The 16,762-nt window shown below is 46.5% G+C and overlaps 1 protein-coding gene across 1 annotated transcript in view; it reads left to right on the forward strand.

Annotated features, from left to right (window-relative positions):
* The window catches only part of ERICH5 (glutamate rich 5), a 29,503-nt gene extending 25,330 nt beyond the window's left edge, over positions 1 to 4,173 (forward strand). Inside the window, exon 4 of the mRNA XM_090040406.1 lies at positions 11 to 4,173. Within this exon, the coding sequence (XP_089896532.1) occupies positions 11 to 33 (23 nt within the window). The 3' untranslated portion in view covers positions 34 to 4,173. The remainder of the gene's footprint in view (positions 1 to 10) is intronic.
* The last annotated feature ends 12,589 nt before the right edge of the window (positions 4,174 to 16,762 follow it).

Below are 16,762 nucleotides of genomic sequence, written 5' to 3' on the forward strand. Positions count from 1 at the left end.
TATATTTCAGAGGCAACTAATAATGAGGAATAGGAGTCATTTCTTTATGGACTTCTTCTTGGGCCTATTCAACTGATGAAATCAACATTCTTTAATGTTATGGCTTTTGGAGAATATCAGGATTGTAAAAATGCTTTTATGGACTTTGACACAAATATTAACAAGAGGCACTGGAAAACATAAGGATTCTTTCTCCAAAGTCAAGTTGCCAAGGCTTCCACAAGGATGTGAACTTTCATCTATCTGCCATAGAGTGCCTTCTGCACACTAACAATTGATTTTTTTTTTCTTTTTAGAAAACAAAACAATTTACTGCTTAGTTTTCATTTAAGTTATTTTTTTAACCTGGAAAAAAAATCAAATTTAAAATGTGAGGGGTTCAGACATCATGACTGAATTAGTAGTATACAGGATGCAAATAATATAGCACAGAATGTTTATTTTTTTAATGTTGGTGCTAGATTGAGATATGAAGCTTAAGCATGTTTATGATTCTTCACTCTATTCTTGTGTATTAAGTTGCCCAAACCTGCAAACATACGTGGGATTCAGACCCCAGAGTGCCTATGTGCAAGGATTTGGGTATATGTGGCAGACACTTTACAGAATACATACAGCATTCACTTCTGAGATAAAATGTCCACAGCTGCCTCTCATTTGTTAGCGTTGTTAAGGAAAAATCAGCATGTATGCATGATATAAGCAGTATATATACATGATTATTGAAATGGAGTGAGGAGGAAAAGTATTTTAAAATCTTTTTGATATTTTATGCGCTTATGCTTTGACCCACCTAAGAGAGTACAAAAGTGATTACTGATTACTAAAGCAAATACTACAGCAGATTAACTAACACTTATAGTCACTGTGCAGTTTTTAAAATAAAATTATAACTAGTGATGTACATAAATTAGTAAATTCCTTGTTCCAACAGCGTGTGATTTTTTCAGTTCCATTTTTCTGATAGTGTTTACACTTCCAGAAGTGATATATATTTATCTTAACTTTCTTTACTACACATTAAAGAACTCTCCCTGGGTTGAAGTTAATAGTGAAGATTTCAAACAATTTCCTTGGAAACAGGCTTGAAAGTGCCTTCCCTACTGAATTTGATAAGTTATTTGTACTAGTAATGGCCATGGAGAAGGTTCTCCTCATTATATCTGGGTTTTTTTTCTTATGATTAGAGAAGTAGTTAGCTATCTGAGTCTGAAATCAGGCAGAAGGCAGGGAAGGGTAGCACTTTACAAAAGCATATGCCCTTCTGAATGAGTCAGTCTTTAGACTCACAGTGGGCACACCCACTTTGTGAAGGTCCAAGGTGCCCTGAGCCTGACACTGAGGGGATTTCTCCCCACCCAGTCTGTCTCCAGGGCTCAGGCAGGGGTGGCTGGATCCTGGGACTGCTCCATGCTAGACCCTGAACCTCAGCTGAGCATCAGGGGTCAGCATGGGACAGCCTCAGCATGCCACACATTGAATTTAAGGAGTTATGCACCAGCCAAAAAAAATGTGGCACACAATATGTTGAACATATTTGTGAAGCATTGAGTATATCACCACACCATAAATTGGCTTTAAGATGTGGCACTGTTATTATTTATGATGTGATTAACAGGTTAACGTCTGTCAGGGCCCTAAGGTACCACCCTGCCTTGCTTTCTACTTGGGTTTTTGTTTACAAGATTCCAATATAAGAAATCAGAAGGCTGCAGTCCAGAAGGAAAGATAAAGTTTTTTCCACAATGGCTGAGCACTGGTTTTAGGGTTATTTGCTCCATTTTTTTGAAGGAATTCCCGCAACTTAGAAAAATATACCCATGACTTACAGAATTTGGCTCTTGCTGTTTGTGTATTACTGTACAAGCACAAAACTTTGATCTGTGTTCAACATTTAGACTTATATCCTTTGTCTTTTTAGCCTTTTACTTTAGTTATCTCTGGCCATATGAGTGTGTTGTTTTCTTACAGTCTTCTGAGTAAACCATTAAGAAATAGATGATGGAATTTCTTAAATGTTGATTAAGGTCACCTATCAGTTTCTGATTTGTACACCTCATTCTATTTGCAATTTATATTCTTTTTCATGTCACAGCTATTTGAGAGGTTCTGTGTTTAACTGAAGTCCGGTAGATGAAACAGCTGTCATGGTTGACATTTTAGGATAACATTTTGCAACGTTTATAACATATTTTAAGCCAAACAATGCACATGAGGAATTTCCCCCTTTGCCTTATAACTTCTGTAGTTGGAGGTTCCTGGGCCTATTAATACTTTAGAATGCTGATCGGAAATGAAATACAAAAGCTGCCCTTACTAACTTTTCTGATGTACAGATCCAGTAGTGGGACAAAATTAATAATGATATATTAAAGGATTCCAAAGCCTGTGCTAATAGTATATCAAAGCAACAGGCATTCCAGGACAAGGTCAGCAGTACTAATTTGCAACAATTCATTTCAGAAGATGATATAACTTACATTTCAGAAGATAATATAACTTAATAAAATAAGCAAAATAACCTGTAGTGTACACAGCATATTATTATAATACTAACTGCATATCAGTATCCTCTTCCAAGAAACCAGTAAAAATATCTATACAGCTCATGTAATTTAGCAATTTTATTGGAAGCAAGATATCTGTAAGCCAGTTGATGACTAGCATACTTCATCTAATCTATTCTAAAACACCAGGAATGTGTCTGGCTGTATTTGGAGAACTAAATTGAAATTCAGTTTTTAACTAAAATTTTAAATCAGATATGATCTGGTTTTGTGGCAGTTTAATTGACAGAGTTTCACAGCGTATCACTCACTACCTGCAGAAGTGAGATGATCACTAGCATTCTAATGGTATTAATAGATGCGTTTCCAAAGCTACCAAGGCATGCGCTATTATGGGCTCTCTATGCACTTCTAAAAAAAAAATGTATTGGCAACTTGCTTCTATCCAACTATTACCTCTCTACAATCCTACAGAAATCAAAGGTATTGCCTAGGGTATAAATTGTTTCTTGGATCAAATAGAAGCTACACCATGTTAAAAGTTAACAGTCATATTTGTTATACGTTTACAAGGCTACCTGTAGAGTTAGTACTATGTATTATTCAAAGGGGATCTTCCCGTCTAATATTTCCAAGGGAAAAGCTATTTTTAGAAGCGTTTGTAGGAAGGTGGAGAGACAAAGTACAAAGTCCTAGTATTTGGCATAAGGATGCATGGTTGTTTTGCCAATTTATGGTATTAACTCCAAGGAAGAATCTGCATATTACTTAATGTCAGAAGAAACAAAGGTCAAGGCTGTTCTTCAGAAGAGAACATTAGGAAGCACCATATGAGTGAGCAAGGTCTGCTGGGGCACTTATTTCTGTTAACAATGAAAGGAAGGTTAGTCGAGAAGACAGCAGCAGCTAAGTTATAAGCCCCTTGTGCATGACAGTAAGCACACAGTGGGAATGTCTACATGAGATGCTACTGTGCAGTCATTACTATGTATTTATTTAGTACTTGTATTAACAAGTACTAAATAAATGCGTAGTATCCTGAATTGCCACACAGTAGTGCTGCCGAACGTTTTTAAGTGATACTACTGTACAGTAGCCTAATAATACCGTGTTGTAGTGTATTACCGCTGTGTGCTGTGATGCACTACTGTGCAGTATTATTAGGCTACTGCACAGTCAGCATCTTGTGTAGATGCACCCAGTAAAAATGTTACATGCTTAGAGAAGTAATGAGCAAGCAGTTTAACTAGATGCAGAGATTTCATATTTCAAGAAGGGTGAGGTGCTCTCAGTCTCGATGCTCATGGCTGAAGCAGCAGGGAAAGCAAATTCCACTGTAATTTTTCTGAAGCTAAATTGTATGTGTTGCATTTAATGTCTAAATAGTAAAATTCCCTAAATATTAAAAGTAAATAAGAATGCATTGTAGGAGAGAGATGTGAAAGTAAAGCATCTTTAAAATAAAAGTTAAACTTTGTTTTGTTCTTTTTTATTTTAAGTAGCTAAAATGTGATTGAACCAAAGCATCTATCAGTACTTGTTTTCATGTTGAAGAGTTGTAGATTAAAAAGTAATTAAAGTGTTCTTACTTTTTTGGTTTTTGTTGAGAAAGAAGTCGATGTGAAAGTATGTTGCAATCAAATTTTAAACAATAAAGAGGTTTAAACATGCATTTAAGGCTATCAGTTTTGGGGGGTTGGGGGGTTTTTTTTGTTTCATTGGATTTTTTTTTTAAAATTCCTGTTAGTTGTAATGTGATGTATTTGTTTTAGTTATCTAACTGGATTTCAAAGATACAAATTGCAGTTAGGAACTTGCAAGAAGCTTTACACAGATATACCCCATTTTGAGAGGTAGAAATTTTACCTCTAACATTTGGATTATTTCTTCTATTCCCCTTCAGCACCCACAGGTAATTGGATATTTTTATATTAATCCATCAAAGACACAATCTTTGGATGGGTACCCACTTCTCACAAGACAATCACTCCCTCTCTGATCTCTCAGTTCTAATCCTCAAAGGGAACTTACAAAACACCTTTTGTAGACAAGCCTACAAACTTCACTGTGTAAATCTACTGGATACAAAAAATCATGGACTCGATACAGACATTGGATTTATGACATGTTACAGCCTGCATGACATCTGATTCACTAGGTACCTGCCTGATCTTAACATATACACACCCCTCCCTTTCTCTCCCCTTTTTCTCTACCCTTTGTCTTCCTAATTTCCAGCTATTTACTTTTTCACAGACTGCCTCACAGGCCTTGGAGAACTCAACTGCAGCAGTCTCCCTTGCTTACCTTTGGCATTATTTTCCCCCTCTTTCCTCCCTTCTGTACACAGTTTTCCTAATTTCCACCTATTTACATTCTCAGTGACCTCCTGTCATACTTTAACTTCTTTTATTCCTTGGAGATCTCAGAACAGCAAAGGATCCCTATGCCTGAAGAAGGGTGCTTGTTCCTGAAAGCTTGCAAATAACCTTTTTCCAACTTCTCAGTTGGTCTAATTTAAAAGATATCACATCTACCCAAAGAAGCTTGCCTACCTATGTCCTTAGACCAACATAGCTATGTCACAGGGACACAGGGTCAGACCAGGGGGAAGCCTTGGACAGAGGCAGACCCCTGGGCAAAGGAAAAGAAAACAAAAAACACATACCCAGAGGCCCAGGAGAGCGAAGAGGGGCACTGCGGAAAACCACCAGAGCAGTTTGTCAGCTGCGCCCATCTCCAGCTGGGGCAGGGTGACACAATGAGAAGGCGTCACCCGGTGAAGATAAAAATCAGCCCGGAAAGCGCGGGAAGAGGGACGTTTAGGGCTGAAGGCCTGGCAGGGGGCCGCTGGACGGACAGTATCCCGCTGCTGTAGCCAGCACCAGCGGCAACTGCAGGGACTTTAAGGATCCCCGTGCTGGAGAAGACCAGCAGGGATTGAAGACGCCAGCGGGGAAGCTGGCAGCAGTGGCAGGGGCAGGAGCTGCAGGGAATACCCGTGCTGGAGAAGCCCGGTGGGGATTAAAGGAGCCAGCAGGAAGAGTCGGCATGGGAACACTTATAAGAGGCAATGGGGGCTGCAGCCGCAGGGCAGAGGCAGGTCCCAGAGGGGAAGAAGGAGGCCCCAACTGGGGTGGAGGCATGGACCCTGACCCTGAGGGCATGCTTTAGGGGCAGTAGGAGACTGAGGGTACAGGATGCTTCCTGTGATTCCTCCTTGTCCATTTTGCCCTTCCCTGTCTCATAGTTCTTGTAGCTGGGGTATTAGTTTTGTTTCGTGTCGGGTGGCTCCGAGGCCCGGGGCTTTACGTTGGTGATGGTGTTTCATTTGTGTTTCCCTTTTTCAGGTTGCCCTATTTTGGTTCCCAGTCTAGTGCAGTTTAGCGTAGCCCTCCGGCCCAGGCTGGGGTAGCAGCAACTCCAGTTGAAGGCAGGAAAGAGACCACAAGAGAACGGGAAGAAGAACGCCATCTCCCGGAGATAGCGCTGGGCGTCGGAAGGGACGTCTCCAAAGGAAGTGAGTCACCAGACCCTCTGGGTCCAGTCAGAGCCCGAGCTGCCCGTCGGCGAGGAAAGACATGGGGACCAGAAAGATATTGTTGGGGAATAGCCGCTAAAGATCTTGAGGCTCATCTAGAAGGTTGGCATATGGCCGGGGTGTAGGGGAGGTTGGAGCACCGGAGACATCTGCCAAGACATGTGTCCACTCTGGAGGCACCCTCAGAGGGGACCCCCTTCACTGAGAGACCTCCAAAGTCATGGAAGGCGAGTTTGGGGAACACCCCAAAGGTGACCGAGGTACCCTCTGGGGTCTACACGAGGTTCCCTGGTGAGCAAGGTCAGCTGCTCAGGCAAAGGTGGCTTGGGAGAAGGCCTTAGAGAGAAGATGGCCACAAGCTACAATAAAAAATCCTGCTACCAAGTACATAAAAATACCCAATACATTTCTTATACCTCTAAAGATGTAAGTTCTTAGCAGTTGCATCTCTAGTGATTTTCTTTCCCTCTTCAAAGACACACGACCTCAGCCTTGTGAACGGTGGGCATACAGGTGCACTCTAGGCCTGATGCACAAGTTAGCACGGGAGTTCACGAGGCTGCAGACAGTGAGCCTAAGGCAGTGAGTCACTGTTACCAGAAGACAGGTCAGCCCCTTTAAGGCCAGAACTTTCTGGGCACAGTGTGCTGGTAAGGTGGGGGTTAAAAGCTGAGCCTGGCCAGCTAGTCAGGTGACCAGAAGGGGGCAGGCCAGGCCTATAAAAACCCTGGGCTGAGTGGCAGTAGGGGCCAGCAGTACATCCCAGAGCTCCACGGGGAGGCTTGGTGAGCGGTCCAAAGGCTGGAGGAGGGGAACTACAGAGGACTCCTGAGAGACAGCAGCAACCCCAGAAGGATTGTAGCCGATGGTGGGGAGCCAAAGCATGAACCCCTGTGTAAATGTAAGCTGGCATGCTGCCTTCTGTAATCACATTTTCTCTATGTGGTTGTTATAGCCCATGGACAGGACTGTTCATATTTTTTTTTTTTGTTATTGAATAAGGTTTGGGTGAGGCTACTGGGGAAGGAAGAGGTCTCATTGGAACCCTACTACAGTGTGGGGACTCAGCACCAGTGTCGGCACAGGATTTGGGGTGCACTGGCCCCGGTGCCAGTGTGGACACAGGATTTTAGGGTGTATAGACCCTGGTGCCAGAGGGCATGATCCTAAAATGCTAAGGTGGTCTGGCGCACTTGAGGTGCAATTTTGGGTTTCTTTGAACTGGGATAGCGTGGATTCAGGGCTGTTCCCTAGCCTTGAACTTGTGGCTCCCTACCTGTAGGGCTGGTGGCTGGACCTCTAGGCCAGGCTCCAGACTGGAACAGAAAGGAGAGCTACGAGCTTCAAGACAAGGGTAGTGCCTCGGCATTGAGCCCTGTTTGGTGGGTTTAGACAGGGAGGCCTAGCTAGAGAAAGACGGGAGTCGAGGTCTGTGGAGGCAGAAGATCCAAACATACGAAGTACAATAGGCATTCTCCGGCTTACAAGAACATCAGCATAATAATTTCCATCAAGATGTGGCAGGACAGTAGAGAGCAGGACACAAGAACCTTAAAGGGGACTTCCAGGGCACCCCATGTAAGGCGCAGGTAACAGGGAAGATGGCACTAGGGAGGGCGACATGTTACAGTCATAAATACACAGAGCTGCATTTAGCTTTTTTTTTAATTCCATGACTTGGTCTCACAATGTCCTCATGCCTAAGCTGGAGAACTTGCAGCCTTGACCATCTCTTGGTCTGAGGATTGGGTAACTGGGTCCAGGGTTGGACCCTAAGAGTATTAGTTGATGGGAGCAAATCAACTTGGCACAAGGTGACCAGTGGTATTCCTCAGGGCTCAGTACTTGGGCCAGTACTCTTCAGCATCTTCATAAATGATCTGGATTTGGGCATCAGATGTGGACTGGAAAAGTTTGTGGATGACACTAAACTATGGGGGAAGGCTGAGGATACAGGCTGACCTGGACAGGCTCACAAGGTGAGTGGACCAAAACCTGATGGCATTTAACGTAGAGAAGTGTAGAGTGTTCCACCTTGGGCGGAAAAAACAGCATCAGACTTGTAGGCTTGGCAGTGCTCCACTCACTAGCACCACGACCAAAAGAGACTTGGGGGAGACTTGGAAAGAGATTGACCACCAGATGAACATGAGCCACCAATGCGACGCCATAGCCAGAACCAAACCAAAACCAAAACCAAAAACCAAACCAAACCAAACTCTGGTATACATCCACCAATGCATCTCAAGCAAAAACAGGGATATCATCCTCCCATTCTACTTGGCCTTAGTGAGGCTGCAGCTGGAGTACTGTGTCCAGTGTTGGGCCCACCACTTCAGGAGGGACATGGATAAGATTGAGAGAATCCAAAAGAGAGCTACCTGCATGATCAAAGGTCCAGAGAGCAAGCTGTATGAGAGGCTGAGGGACTCTTCAGCCTAGAGAAGTAAAGGCTCAGGGGGCACTTGGTGGCAGCCTATAAGTATATAAGGGGGGTATACCAGGATCTGGGAGAACAGTTGTTCACCAGGGCTCCCCAAGGGATAACTAGGACTAACAGCCAAAAACTTATGGAAATCTGATTTAGACTGGACACAAAAGACGTTTGGATGCATATGTCGCTGGGATCATTTGACCCCAGCAGACTTCCTGCCTATGGTGGGGGGGCTGGACTTGACCATCTTGCGAGGTCCCTTCCAGCCTCTAACCAATGTCTATGAAATCTATGAAAGCTGAAGATGAATTTGTACCTCACTTCCTTAAACACCAACAGTCTAATTGTTGGATCACAGTTTCTACAGTAGCTACATATAGGCAAAAAACAGTAAGGAGTGGAAGTAAACTGATCCCAACATTACTCTCTATGTGTGCATTTAACTGCCGGGGGAATGCATGCTCAGGGGCAACCAACATGGGTTCATCAGTGGCAGGTCTTGTCAGACCAACCTGGTGGACTTTTACGATCAGGTCACCAAATCATTAGACGCAGGGGTTGCTGTGGATGTAGTCTTTCTGGACTTCCGGAAGGCTTTCGACACTGTCTCTCACCCTGTCCTCATCAAAAAGCTGGGAGACTGCGGTGTCGATGCCCACACAGTCAAATGGGTCGCCAACTGGTTGGAGGGCCGCACCCAGAGGGTGGTAGTGGATGGGTTCTTCTCGACCTGGAAGGACGTGGGCAGTGGGGTTCTGCAGGGCTCGGTCCTCGGGCCCGCACTGTTCAACATCTTCATCAGTGACTTGGATGAGGGGGTAGAAAGCACCCTGTTCAAGTTTGCTGATGACACTAAGATGTGGGGGGATGTGGGTGCACTAGAAGGGTGCAATAGGCTACAAGCTGACCTTGACAGGTTGCAACGGTGGGCGGATGAGAATAGGATGGGGTTTAACACTGATAAGTGCAAGGTGTTGCACATGGGGAGGAAGAACCGGCACCACACTTACAGGTTGGGGAACTCCCCTCTTGCCAGCACGGAGACGGAAAAGGATCTTGGAGTCGTCATTGACTCCAAGATGAACATGGGCCGGCAGTGTGGGCAGGCAGTCAAGAAGGCCAACCGTACCCTGTCATGCATCCACAGATGCATCTCGAGCAGGTCCAGGGAGGTGATCCTCCCCCTCTATGCGGCACTGGTCAGGCCGCAGCTGGAGTACTGCGTCCAGTTCTGGGCGCCACACTTCAAGAGGGACGTGGACGATATGGAAAGAGTTCAGAGGAGGGCCACTCGTATGATCAGGGGTCAGCAGGGCAGGCCTTATGAGGAGAGGCTACGGGACCTGAACCTGTTTAGCCTCCACAAGAGAAGGTTAAGGGGGGACCTTGTGGCCTGCTACAAACTGGTCAGGGGGGATCAGCAGGTATTGGGGGAGTCCCTGTTCCCCCGTGCGCTGCCAGGAGTGACCAGGAATAACGGTCACAAGCTGGCGGAGGGTAAGTTTAGATTAGATATTAGGAGGCACTACTTCACAGTCAGGGCGGCTAGGGCCTGGAACCGGCTTCCAGGGGAAGTGGTGCAGGCTCCTAGCCTGGGGATTTTTAAAAGGAAGTTAGATGAGCACCTTGCCGGGGTCATCTGACCCCGGTGCTCTTTCCTGCCAAGGCAGGGGGTCGGACTAGATGATCTACCTAGGTCCCTTCTGACTCTAGCTACTATGAAACTATGAAACTTGTATCTGATCAGACTATCTGGCAGTGCAGTAAATTAGCCTGCTGCACCCTGATTACCACATACGTGTAGACAGTGACACTTTACTGCGCAGCAAATTGGTCTGCTGTGCAGTAAAGTGTCTCATGTAGATGTGCCCTCTGTCAGGTAAACAAGTATTCTTTTTTTTTTCATTCTTAGCTGTGATTCCCACTGGTCCCAGAGAGATGCTATTGACTTTTAGGTGGTGGCATCTGGTAACAATAGAAGCACAAAACAGAAACTTGAAGATAGACATGCTTGTATCGAAAATGTACTGCTTGGCCATCTAGGATATTTGGGCTGTAATGTTAATGCTCTGCCTTTAATCAGGGCCAGCACCTAATGTTTTAATGAAAGGGAGAGGGGAAACCTGAGATTGTAGAAACATTCATCATTTCATACATATCTGATGTGTGATGTTTGTTATTAGCAAACTTTATTCTGTAAGGACATATATGCCCTGAAAATAGCAGAAAGGGTAGTGCCAACTTGAATGGACCAGGCCTTGTTCGAAAGAATGAGCAACTCTCCATTCAAATATCATCTTATTGGCTTTACCCCCAAGTGCCTGTTCATGCAACACTGATACACTTTGGAACAGATGCACTGACAAGTAAAAGAAAAACATAAAGTACATCTCCTGTACTCTCTAATATAGAGCAGGTGTGGGCAATTATGTGGGCCCATAGGCCACACAGGGAGTTTTGCTGAGCTGTCGTGGGCTGGGTCAGCATCCCCTCCCCCCAGTAGCTCACTGGGATGGAGCCATGGGTGGGTGGGGAGCAGTGTTCAAGAGCAGGACAAGCAGGCAAGGCTGGGATCATGGAGTAATGACAGAGCAGGGCCAGGGCCTGGTGCAGAGCTGAGATCCATTGCCAGTATGACCCTGCAGCAGGCATGGGTTTGACGGACAGGGGTGTGTAGGGAGTGGATCGCAGCCCTGCTCCAGGCCCTGGCCTCAAGCTGTCGCTGCCCCAAGATCCTGGACCCTACCATCCACCTAGCTGCATGCCTTATCTGTGCAGATCATGGCTGGTTTCCATGGAGACCCCAATATTATGGGGCAGTGACAGCATGGGGCCAGGGCCTGGGGAAGAGCTACAATCTGCTTCCCCCACGTCACAAGGGTGTTCAGGCAGCAGATCACAGCTCTGCCCCAGCCCCAGCTGACACTGCTTTGCAATCCCAGGGTCTCCATGGTGCAGGGCAGGGAATTATTTTGGGCAGAAGGCCACTTACCAAGTTTTGGCAAGCTGGAAAGGGCCACATGGGTAGCCCCATCCCTTGATAGGTGTCCTGCCCCTGGTCACCATCTTGTGACTGGAAGTCCCACCCCCTAACCTCTGACCTTTGCCACCAGAAGTCCCTCTCCTTGCCCCCCGCAAGTACTCCTTTCAGCAAAGGGTTTTGCCATCATGGAACCAGAAAAATACCAAACAATATTCTAAAAAGTGAACATCTACAACATTCATTAATTTGATTTAAAAACTTATTTTTGTCCCAATGTATATGCATTAGTGTAGTGTACACAGAGGTGATTGCACAATAGCTTAAAGTGAAGTCTTATGCTTGTATATTGTCGGGTGGGTTGGGGTATAGGTTTGTGGGGAGCTGTGGGTGTGATTATGCAGGGAGTGGGGGAGGGTGTGTGTGTGTGTGGGAGGGCTTCTGAAAAGGATAGGTGTGGGCAGTGTGGGTGTGAGGTAAGGGAGCATATGGATGTGGATATCTGGAGTGTGGGTGGGTATGGGGTTTGTGGGGGTTCTGTATACGGGGGAAGGGTGGCTGGTATGTGTGAGGGGGTGTCGGAGTCTGTGTATATGGTAGTGTGAGGCAGGTGTGGGTGCATGTGTATGGTGGGGTGCGCACGTGGGACTCGCCCTATGAACACACACACACACCCTCCCACTCCTGGCCCCAGGGTACCAGCACGGGCCCTGTGCTCCCGTAGTCTGGACATGCAGCCAGGAACCATGTGATGTTGGAGCGGCCGACAGCCAGCAGGAAAATAAGCTAATGGCAGCTACAGGCAGGCAGGATTGGATACAGGGGAGTGCAGCAACAGCTGGACAGGAGCACAGGGCCAGTGCTAGCAGGGCCCAGAGCAGGGTGGCAGGAGCGCGGGACCCCTGCCCCCCCTGCAGCACAACTGGTGATGGACCCTGTGCTCCTGCTGCCTTGCTCTGGGCCCTTCCCAGCCATTACTGCATTCCTGTGCGCCCGCTAACTCCCACTCCCCATGCCTTTGGCTGCCATTTCCCTGCTTTGCTGCTAGCCACTCCAGCACCATGTGGATCCTGGCTGCATGGCTGGATTGCAGGATTCAACAGGAGCCAGCTCAGCCCAGCCTGGCCCTGAGGACTAGGGAAGATCACCCATGGCCTTACCCTGCCTTCCCTACCCCCCCCACACACACACAAATGCTTATCTGGATTTCCCTGTCTGGCACAGGGAGGCAGGGACAGCCCCAGGGACCCAGGCTGGGGCTAAGTCTTTGCTAAGCATGGGGCTTCTGAGTGTAGGGCTGGAGAGGCTGGGTAGGGGGGAGGGGTTGGGCCTGGACAGGCCTTGCTTCTGGGTTACTGAGTTCTACCAGCTTCCCTGCCTCATCTTTGACAGGAAGGCAGGAGCAGATAAATATTAATTTTCTGAATTCTTTAGGGGCCCTGCAGGCATGTAGAATGGGCTGAATCCGGCCTGTGGGCCTTATTTTGCCCACCCCTGCCATAGAGATTGGTTGGGAGCCACACAGGCAGGATACACAGCCAGGTAGATGAGATGAGGCTATAGGCAGGCAGGGAGCTGCATCCAGGATCTTGGGAGTGGTAACAGCGCAGGGCCAGGGCTGAGGTGTGATCCACTCCCTGCATGCCTCAGCTCACAGAACCTGAGCTCGTGGCAGGGCTGCGTGTGGAAGATCATGCTTCTGCCCCAGGCCCTAGTCGGAGCTGTCACTGCCCCAAGATTGCGGGGTCTCTCTGGCCCCACCCGTCTGTTGAATTAAAAAAATCGTGGTTCGTTTCTCGGGAGGTGGAAAAAAACTTTCAGCTACAGACACACTTTATTAGCAACACAAAAGATATATATTTGCAAATAGGGTCAGAGGGAGAAGACAAAAGATCAAATCCCTCTGCCCCCGAGCACAATCATTAGCAGGCTTTTATCCCCCCTCTCCTGACCACGTGTGTAGAAGGAGGAATTTTTACAACTCATTTCCGGTTCATACAAACATATATGTAAACATGTCGCTTCATACGTCCCATGTGCATTATAATTAACTACTTAAGTATGCGGGGCGGGTAGGCTTAATATGCATTAGGCTATCACGCGTGCGTAGATGGGACCCAAGGTTACTCAAGGTTCAACCTAAAGGCAAAAATGGCATTTGCTCTTATCTTAGCCTAGGAATGTGGGGTCATGAAAGAAAGTGTGATTTAGTGTAACAAAGAGATAGTAAATTTGCAGGACAGAGAGGGAGTGATACCTTAGTACAAAGGGCTTTTGGTGGTTTTTCCCATCAATTTCCAACCCCCCCCTTCCCTCTCCCATTAAGGAGACAAGGAGGGGTAGCAGCTGTGGTTTTTTTTTTTTTTTCCTAAATCTGCTATTGATAATGCATTTTTAATAATATTTCTAACAATATCCCCCCTCGAGATGCTTTCTGATCTTTACTTCATTCGGGCATATCAAGATAATTACGAGGAATTTTTCTGAGGACCATGACCTTTGCAGCAGTCTGTGCTTTTAGAGGGACTGCTGCAACCTGCATTCCTTCCACTGTGGTGGTTATCAATCTAGTGAGACAAGGAATAAGGCAAAGGATAAAAATCAAACCAGTTAGAGCACACAAAAGCACAAACCCTACCTTTTTCCACCAGGGTCCTCCAAATAATTGAAACCACCAGTCCTTATTCCATGTGGTTTCCCACATTTGTATTGGTACATGGGCTATTTTTCTAATCTCTTTGGCAATCTCTAAGACTGCTTTCCCGTTGTCATCTATTTGGAGGCAACAGTTAGAAAGGTTGAGCTTTCCGCAGACTCCGCCTTCCTCTGCAAGTAAATAGTCTAAGGCCATCCGATTTTGGTATATGGCTGCTCTCATCTGAGAACTTTGTCGGGCCAATAACTCGAGAGCAGTGGTGGTCTGGTTAGTAATTACTTCCAAGACTGCCTGCAACCGGATGATTCTATTCAGCATATATATTGGTATCCCCAACTCCCATCATTAGCCCATGTAGCTGGTCCATAATACTCAATAATCCTCTGAGGGGGCCACTCATCCTTCTTCCACTTTTGGGAGCTACCCTGTGTCAAACTTACATCAATACTTCTCTTGGCCCTTTTCCAATCATCATACAAAGAGACTCCTAGCTTATTTCCAACCTCAGACGGTAACAAAAAGAAAGCTGGTACAATTACTCCCATATAGCAAGTTCCCGTCCACCCCTGTGGTAGTATTGTATAGGCCCGTCGTCCGCAAATCCAATAGTATCCTCTTAAGGCCCTATTTTCTCTATTGGTGGCATTTGGAGGGGCCCAACCATAGGGCATCTCGGGAAACCCCAAGCCTCCTTCTGGACCCAAAGGACCAGCAACTGCGTGGCCTCCTTTCATGGAACATTCCCATAGCCCATCCTGGTTCTTGTCTGTACAATCTGTCCGATCATCACTTTGATTTGTGGCACTCCAATATTTATTAAACCACACAATTGTTCCATTGGGATGCTGCCACACTAGCCGATTATACCCTGGGCTATTAGGATAATAAAGCCGTTCTAATCTTGTAAGGTTCATCCACCTTACTTTTAAAGTCCATATGCAACGGCTGTGTCCCAACCTTTTTCCTGTACCATTATTACTGATGCAATACTCTCCTAACGCCACTTGGGAAAGTTCCCAACTGTGGTTCTCATCCCATTTTTGACTAGTACTTTTAACATCTGCCTTACTACTTACTAGCCATTTCGGGGCCAAAGGAAAAGCCCTCCAAGGCCACTGGCCTCCGGCCTCCCGAAGCCCCCCACAGGCCCAGCAGTTGGTAAGATTAAAAGTACCTGCAATTCTTTCCATCATATCAACATACAAATTTGTCCCTGGGGGAGCAATTTGGGAAAGCGAGGGTGTGAGCCAGCGGTTAAGGCTGCTCAATTCTGCTTCTTTCATTATGCAGATAACAACAAGGCACATTAAGATTCCCACCATATTTTCCCTTTTACTTTCTTGTCTAATTTTCTGAGCTTTGATTAAGCCGTCTCAGGCGCACTTGGAGATCACCAGTAGGTTCACAGCTCCACTTGCTGGCTTCTTGTTCCGAAGACGACTCAGCTTCCGGAGTAAGTTCGTCTTGGGAGTTGTTGTCCTCTGACGCTTGTGGATGTCGTTTCACACGAGTATGGTGTATCCAACGATCATGGCCAGTAATCTTTACAGCGGTGTGGGTTGTTAGAAGTACCTGGAAAGGGCCACTCCACCTCTCAGTCAAAGGCTCCTTTTTCCACCGCTGCACCAAGACCCAGTCTCCCGGGGAGAAGTCATGTACCGGTACATCTAAAGGCAGACGCTGAAAGGAGGCTGCATACCTGTGAAGAGAAAACAAGACAGACTGCAAGGCAATAACATATGTATGAAGTTCACTATTACCTAATTCAAAAGTTACATTCTCTCGCATCCCAGGAGGTAAGACTCGAGGCGGCTTGCCAAACATAATTTCATATGGGGTCAATTTGAGGCCCCGTCGGGGAGTGTTTCGAATACAAGTAAGAGCTAGCGGCAATGCTTGAGGCCACTTAAGGCGTGTTTCAATACAGATTTTGGTGAGCAAAGTCTTTAAAGTTCTATTCATGCGTTCCACTTGTCCTGAACTCTGTGATCTCCATGGTGTGTGTAGTTTCCAAGTAACCTTGAGAGCTTGTGCGACTTCTTGAACCACTCTTCCCACAAAGTGTTGTCCTTGATCCGACTCGATGGACTCAGGCAGGGAATACCGGGGAATGATCTCCTGTAACAAATACTTCACTACTGCAGCTGCAGTGGCAGTCCTGGTGGGCCAAGCCTCGACCCAACCAGAGAGCTGGTCTACCATGACAAGTAAAAACCCGTGATGTCCGGATCGTGGGAGCTCGGCAAAATCAATCTGCCATGCCTGTCCAGGGTACGCTGCCCAGGGTCTACCTCCCATTGGCACAGGGGGTTTCCTTCGGGGGTTTACTTTCTGGCATGTAACGCACCTGGTAGCAATGCGCTGAGCTTCTACATATAGCCCTGGGGCTACTGCTTGGCGGATCACTAGATCACCCATGGCTAAACCTCCCATATGGGTTCTTGCATGGAGCTGTTGCAGCACCTCCCGAAGCAATGGCCTGGGTATCATGACTTTCCCTCCTGGTACTATCCACCACCCCTGGGAGTTCTTTTCTGCACAAGCTTTCTGTGCAAATTTATCTTCTTCAGGGGAATACTGTGGGACTAAATCCTGAACGTATGGCCATATGGCATGGGACATAGCCTGCTTGGATACCTCTTCC

This window comes from Crocodylus siamensis, chromosome 3, assembly GCF_052110815.1.
Source record: "Crocodylus siamensis isolate JL-2025a chromosome 3, ASM5211081v1, whole genome shotgun sequence".
In the NCBI taxonomy this organism is placed as follows: Eukaryota; Metazoa; Chordata; order Crocodylia; family Crocodylidae; genus Crocodylus; species Crocodylus siamensis.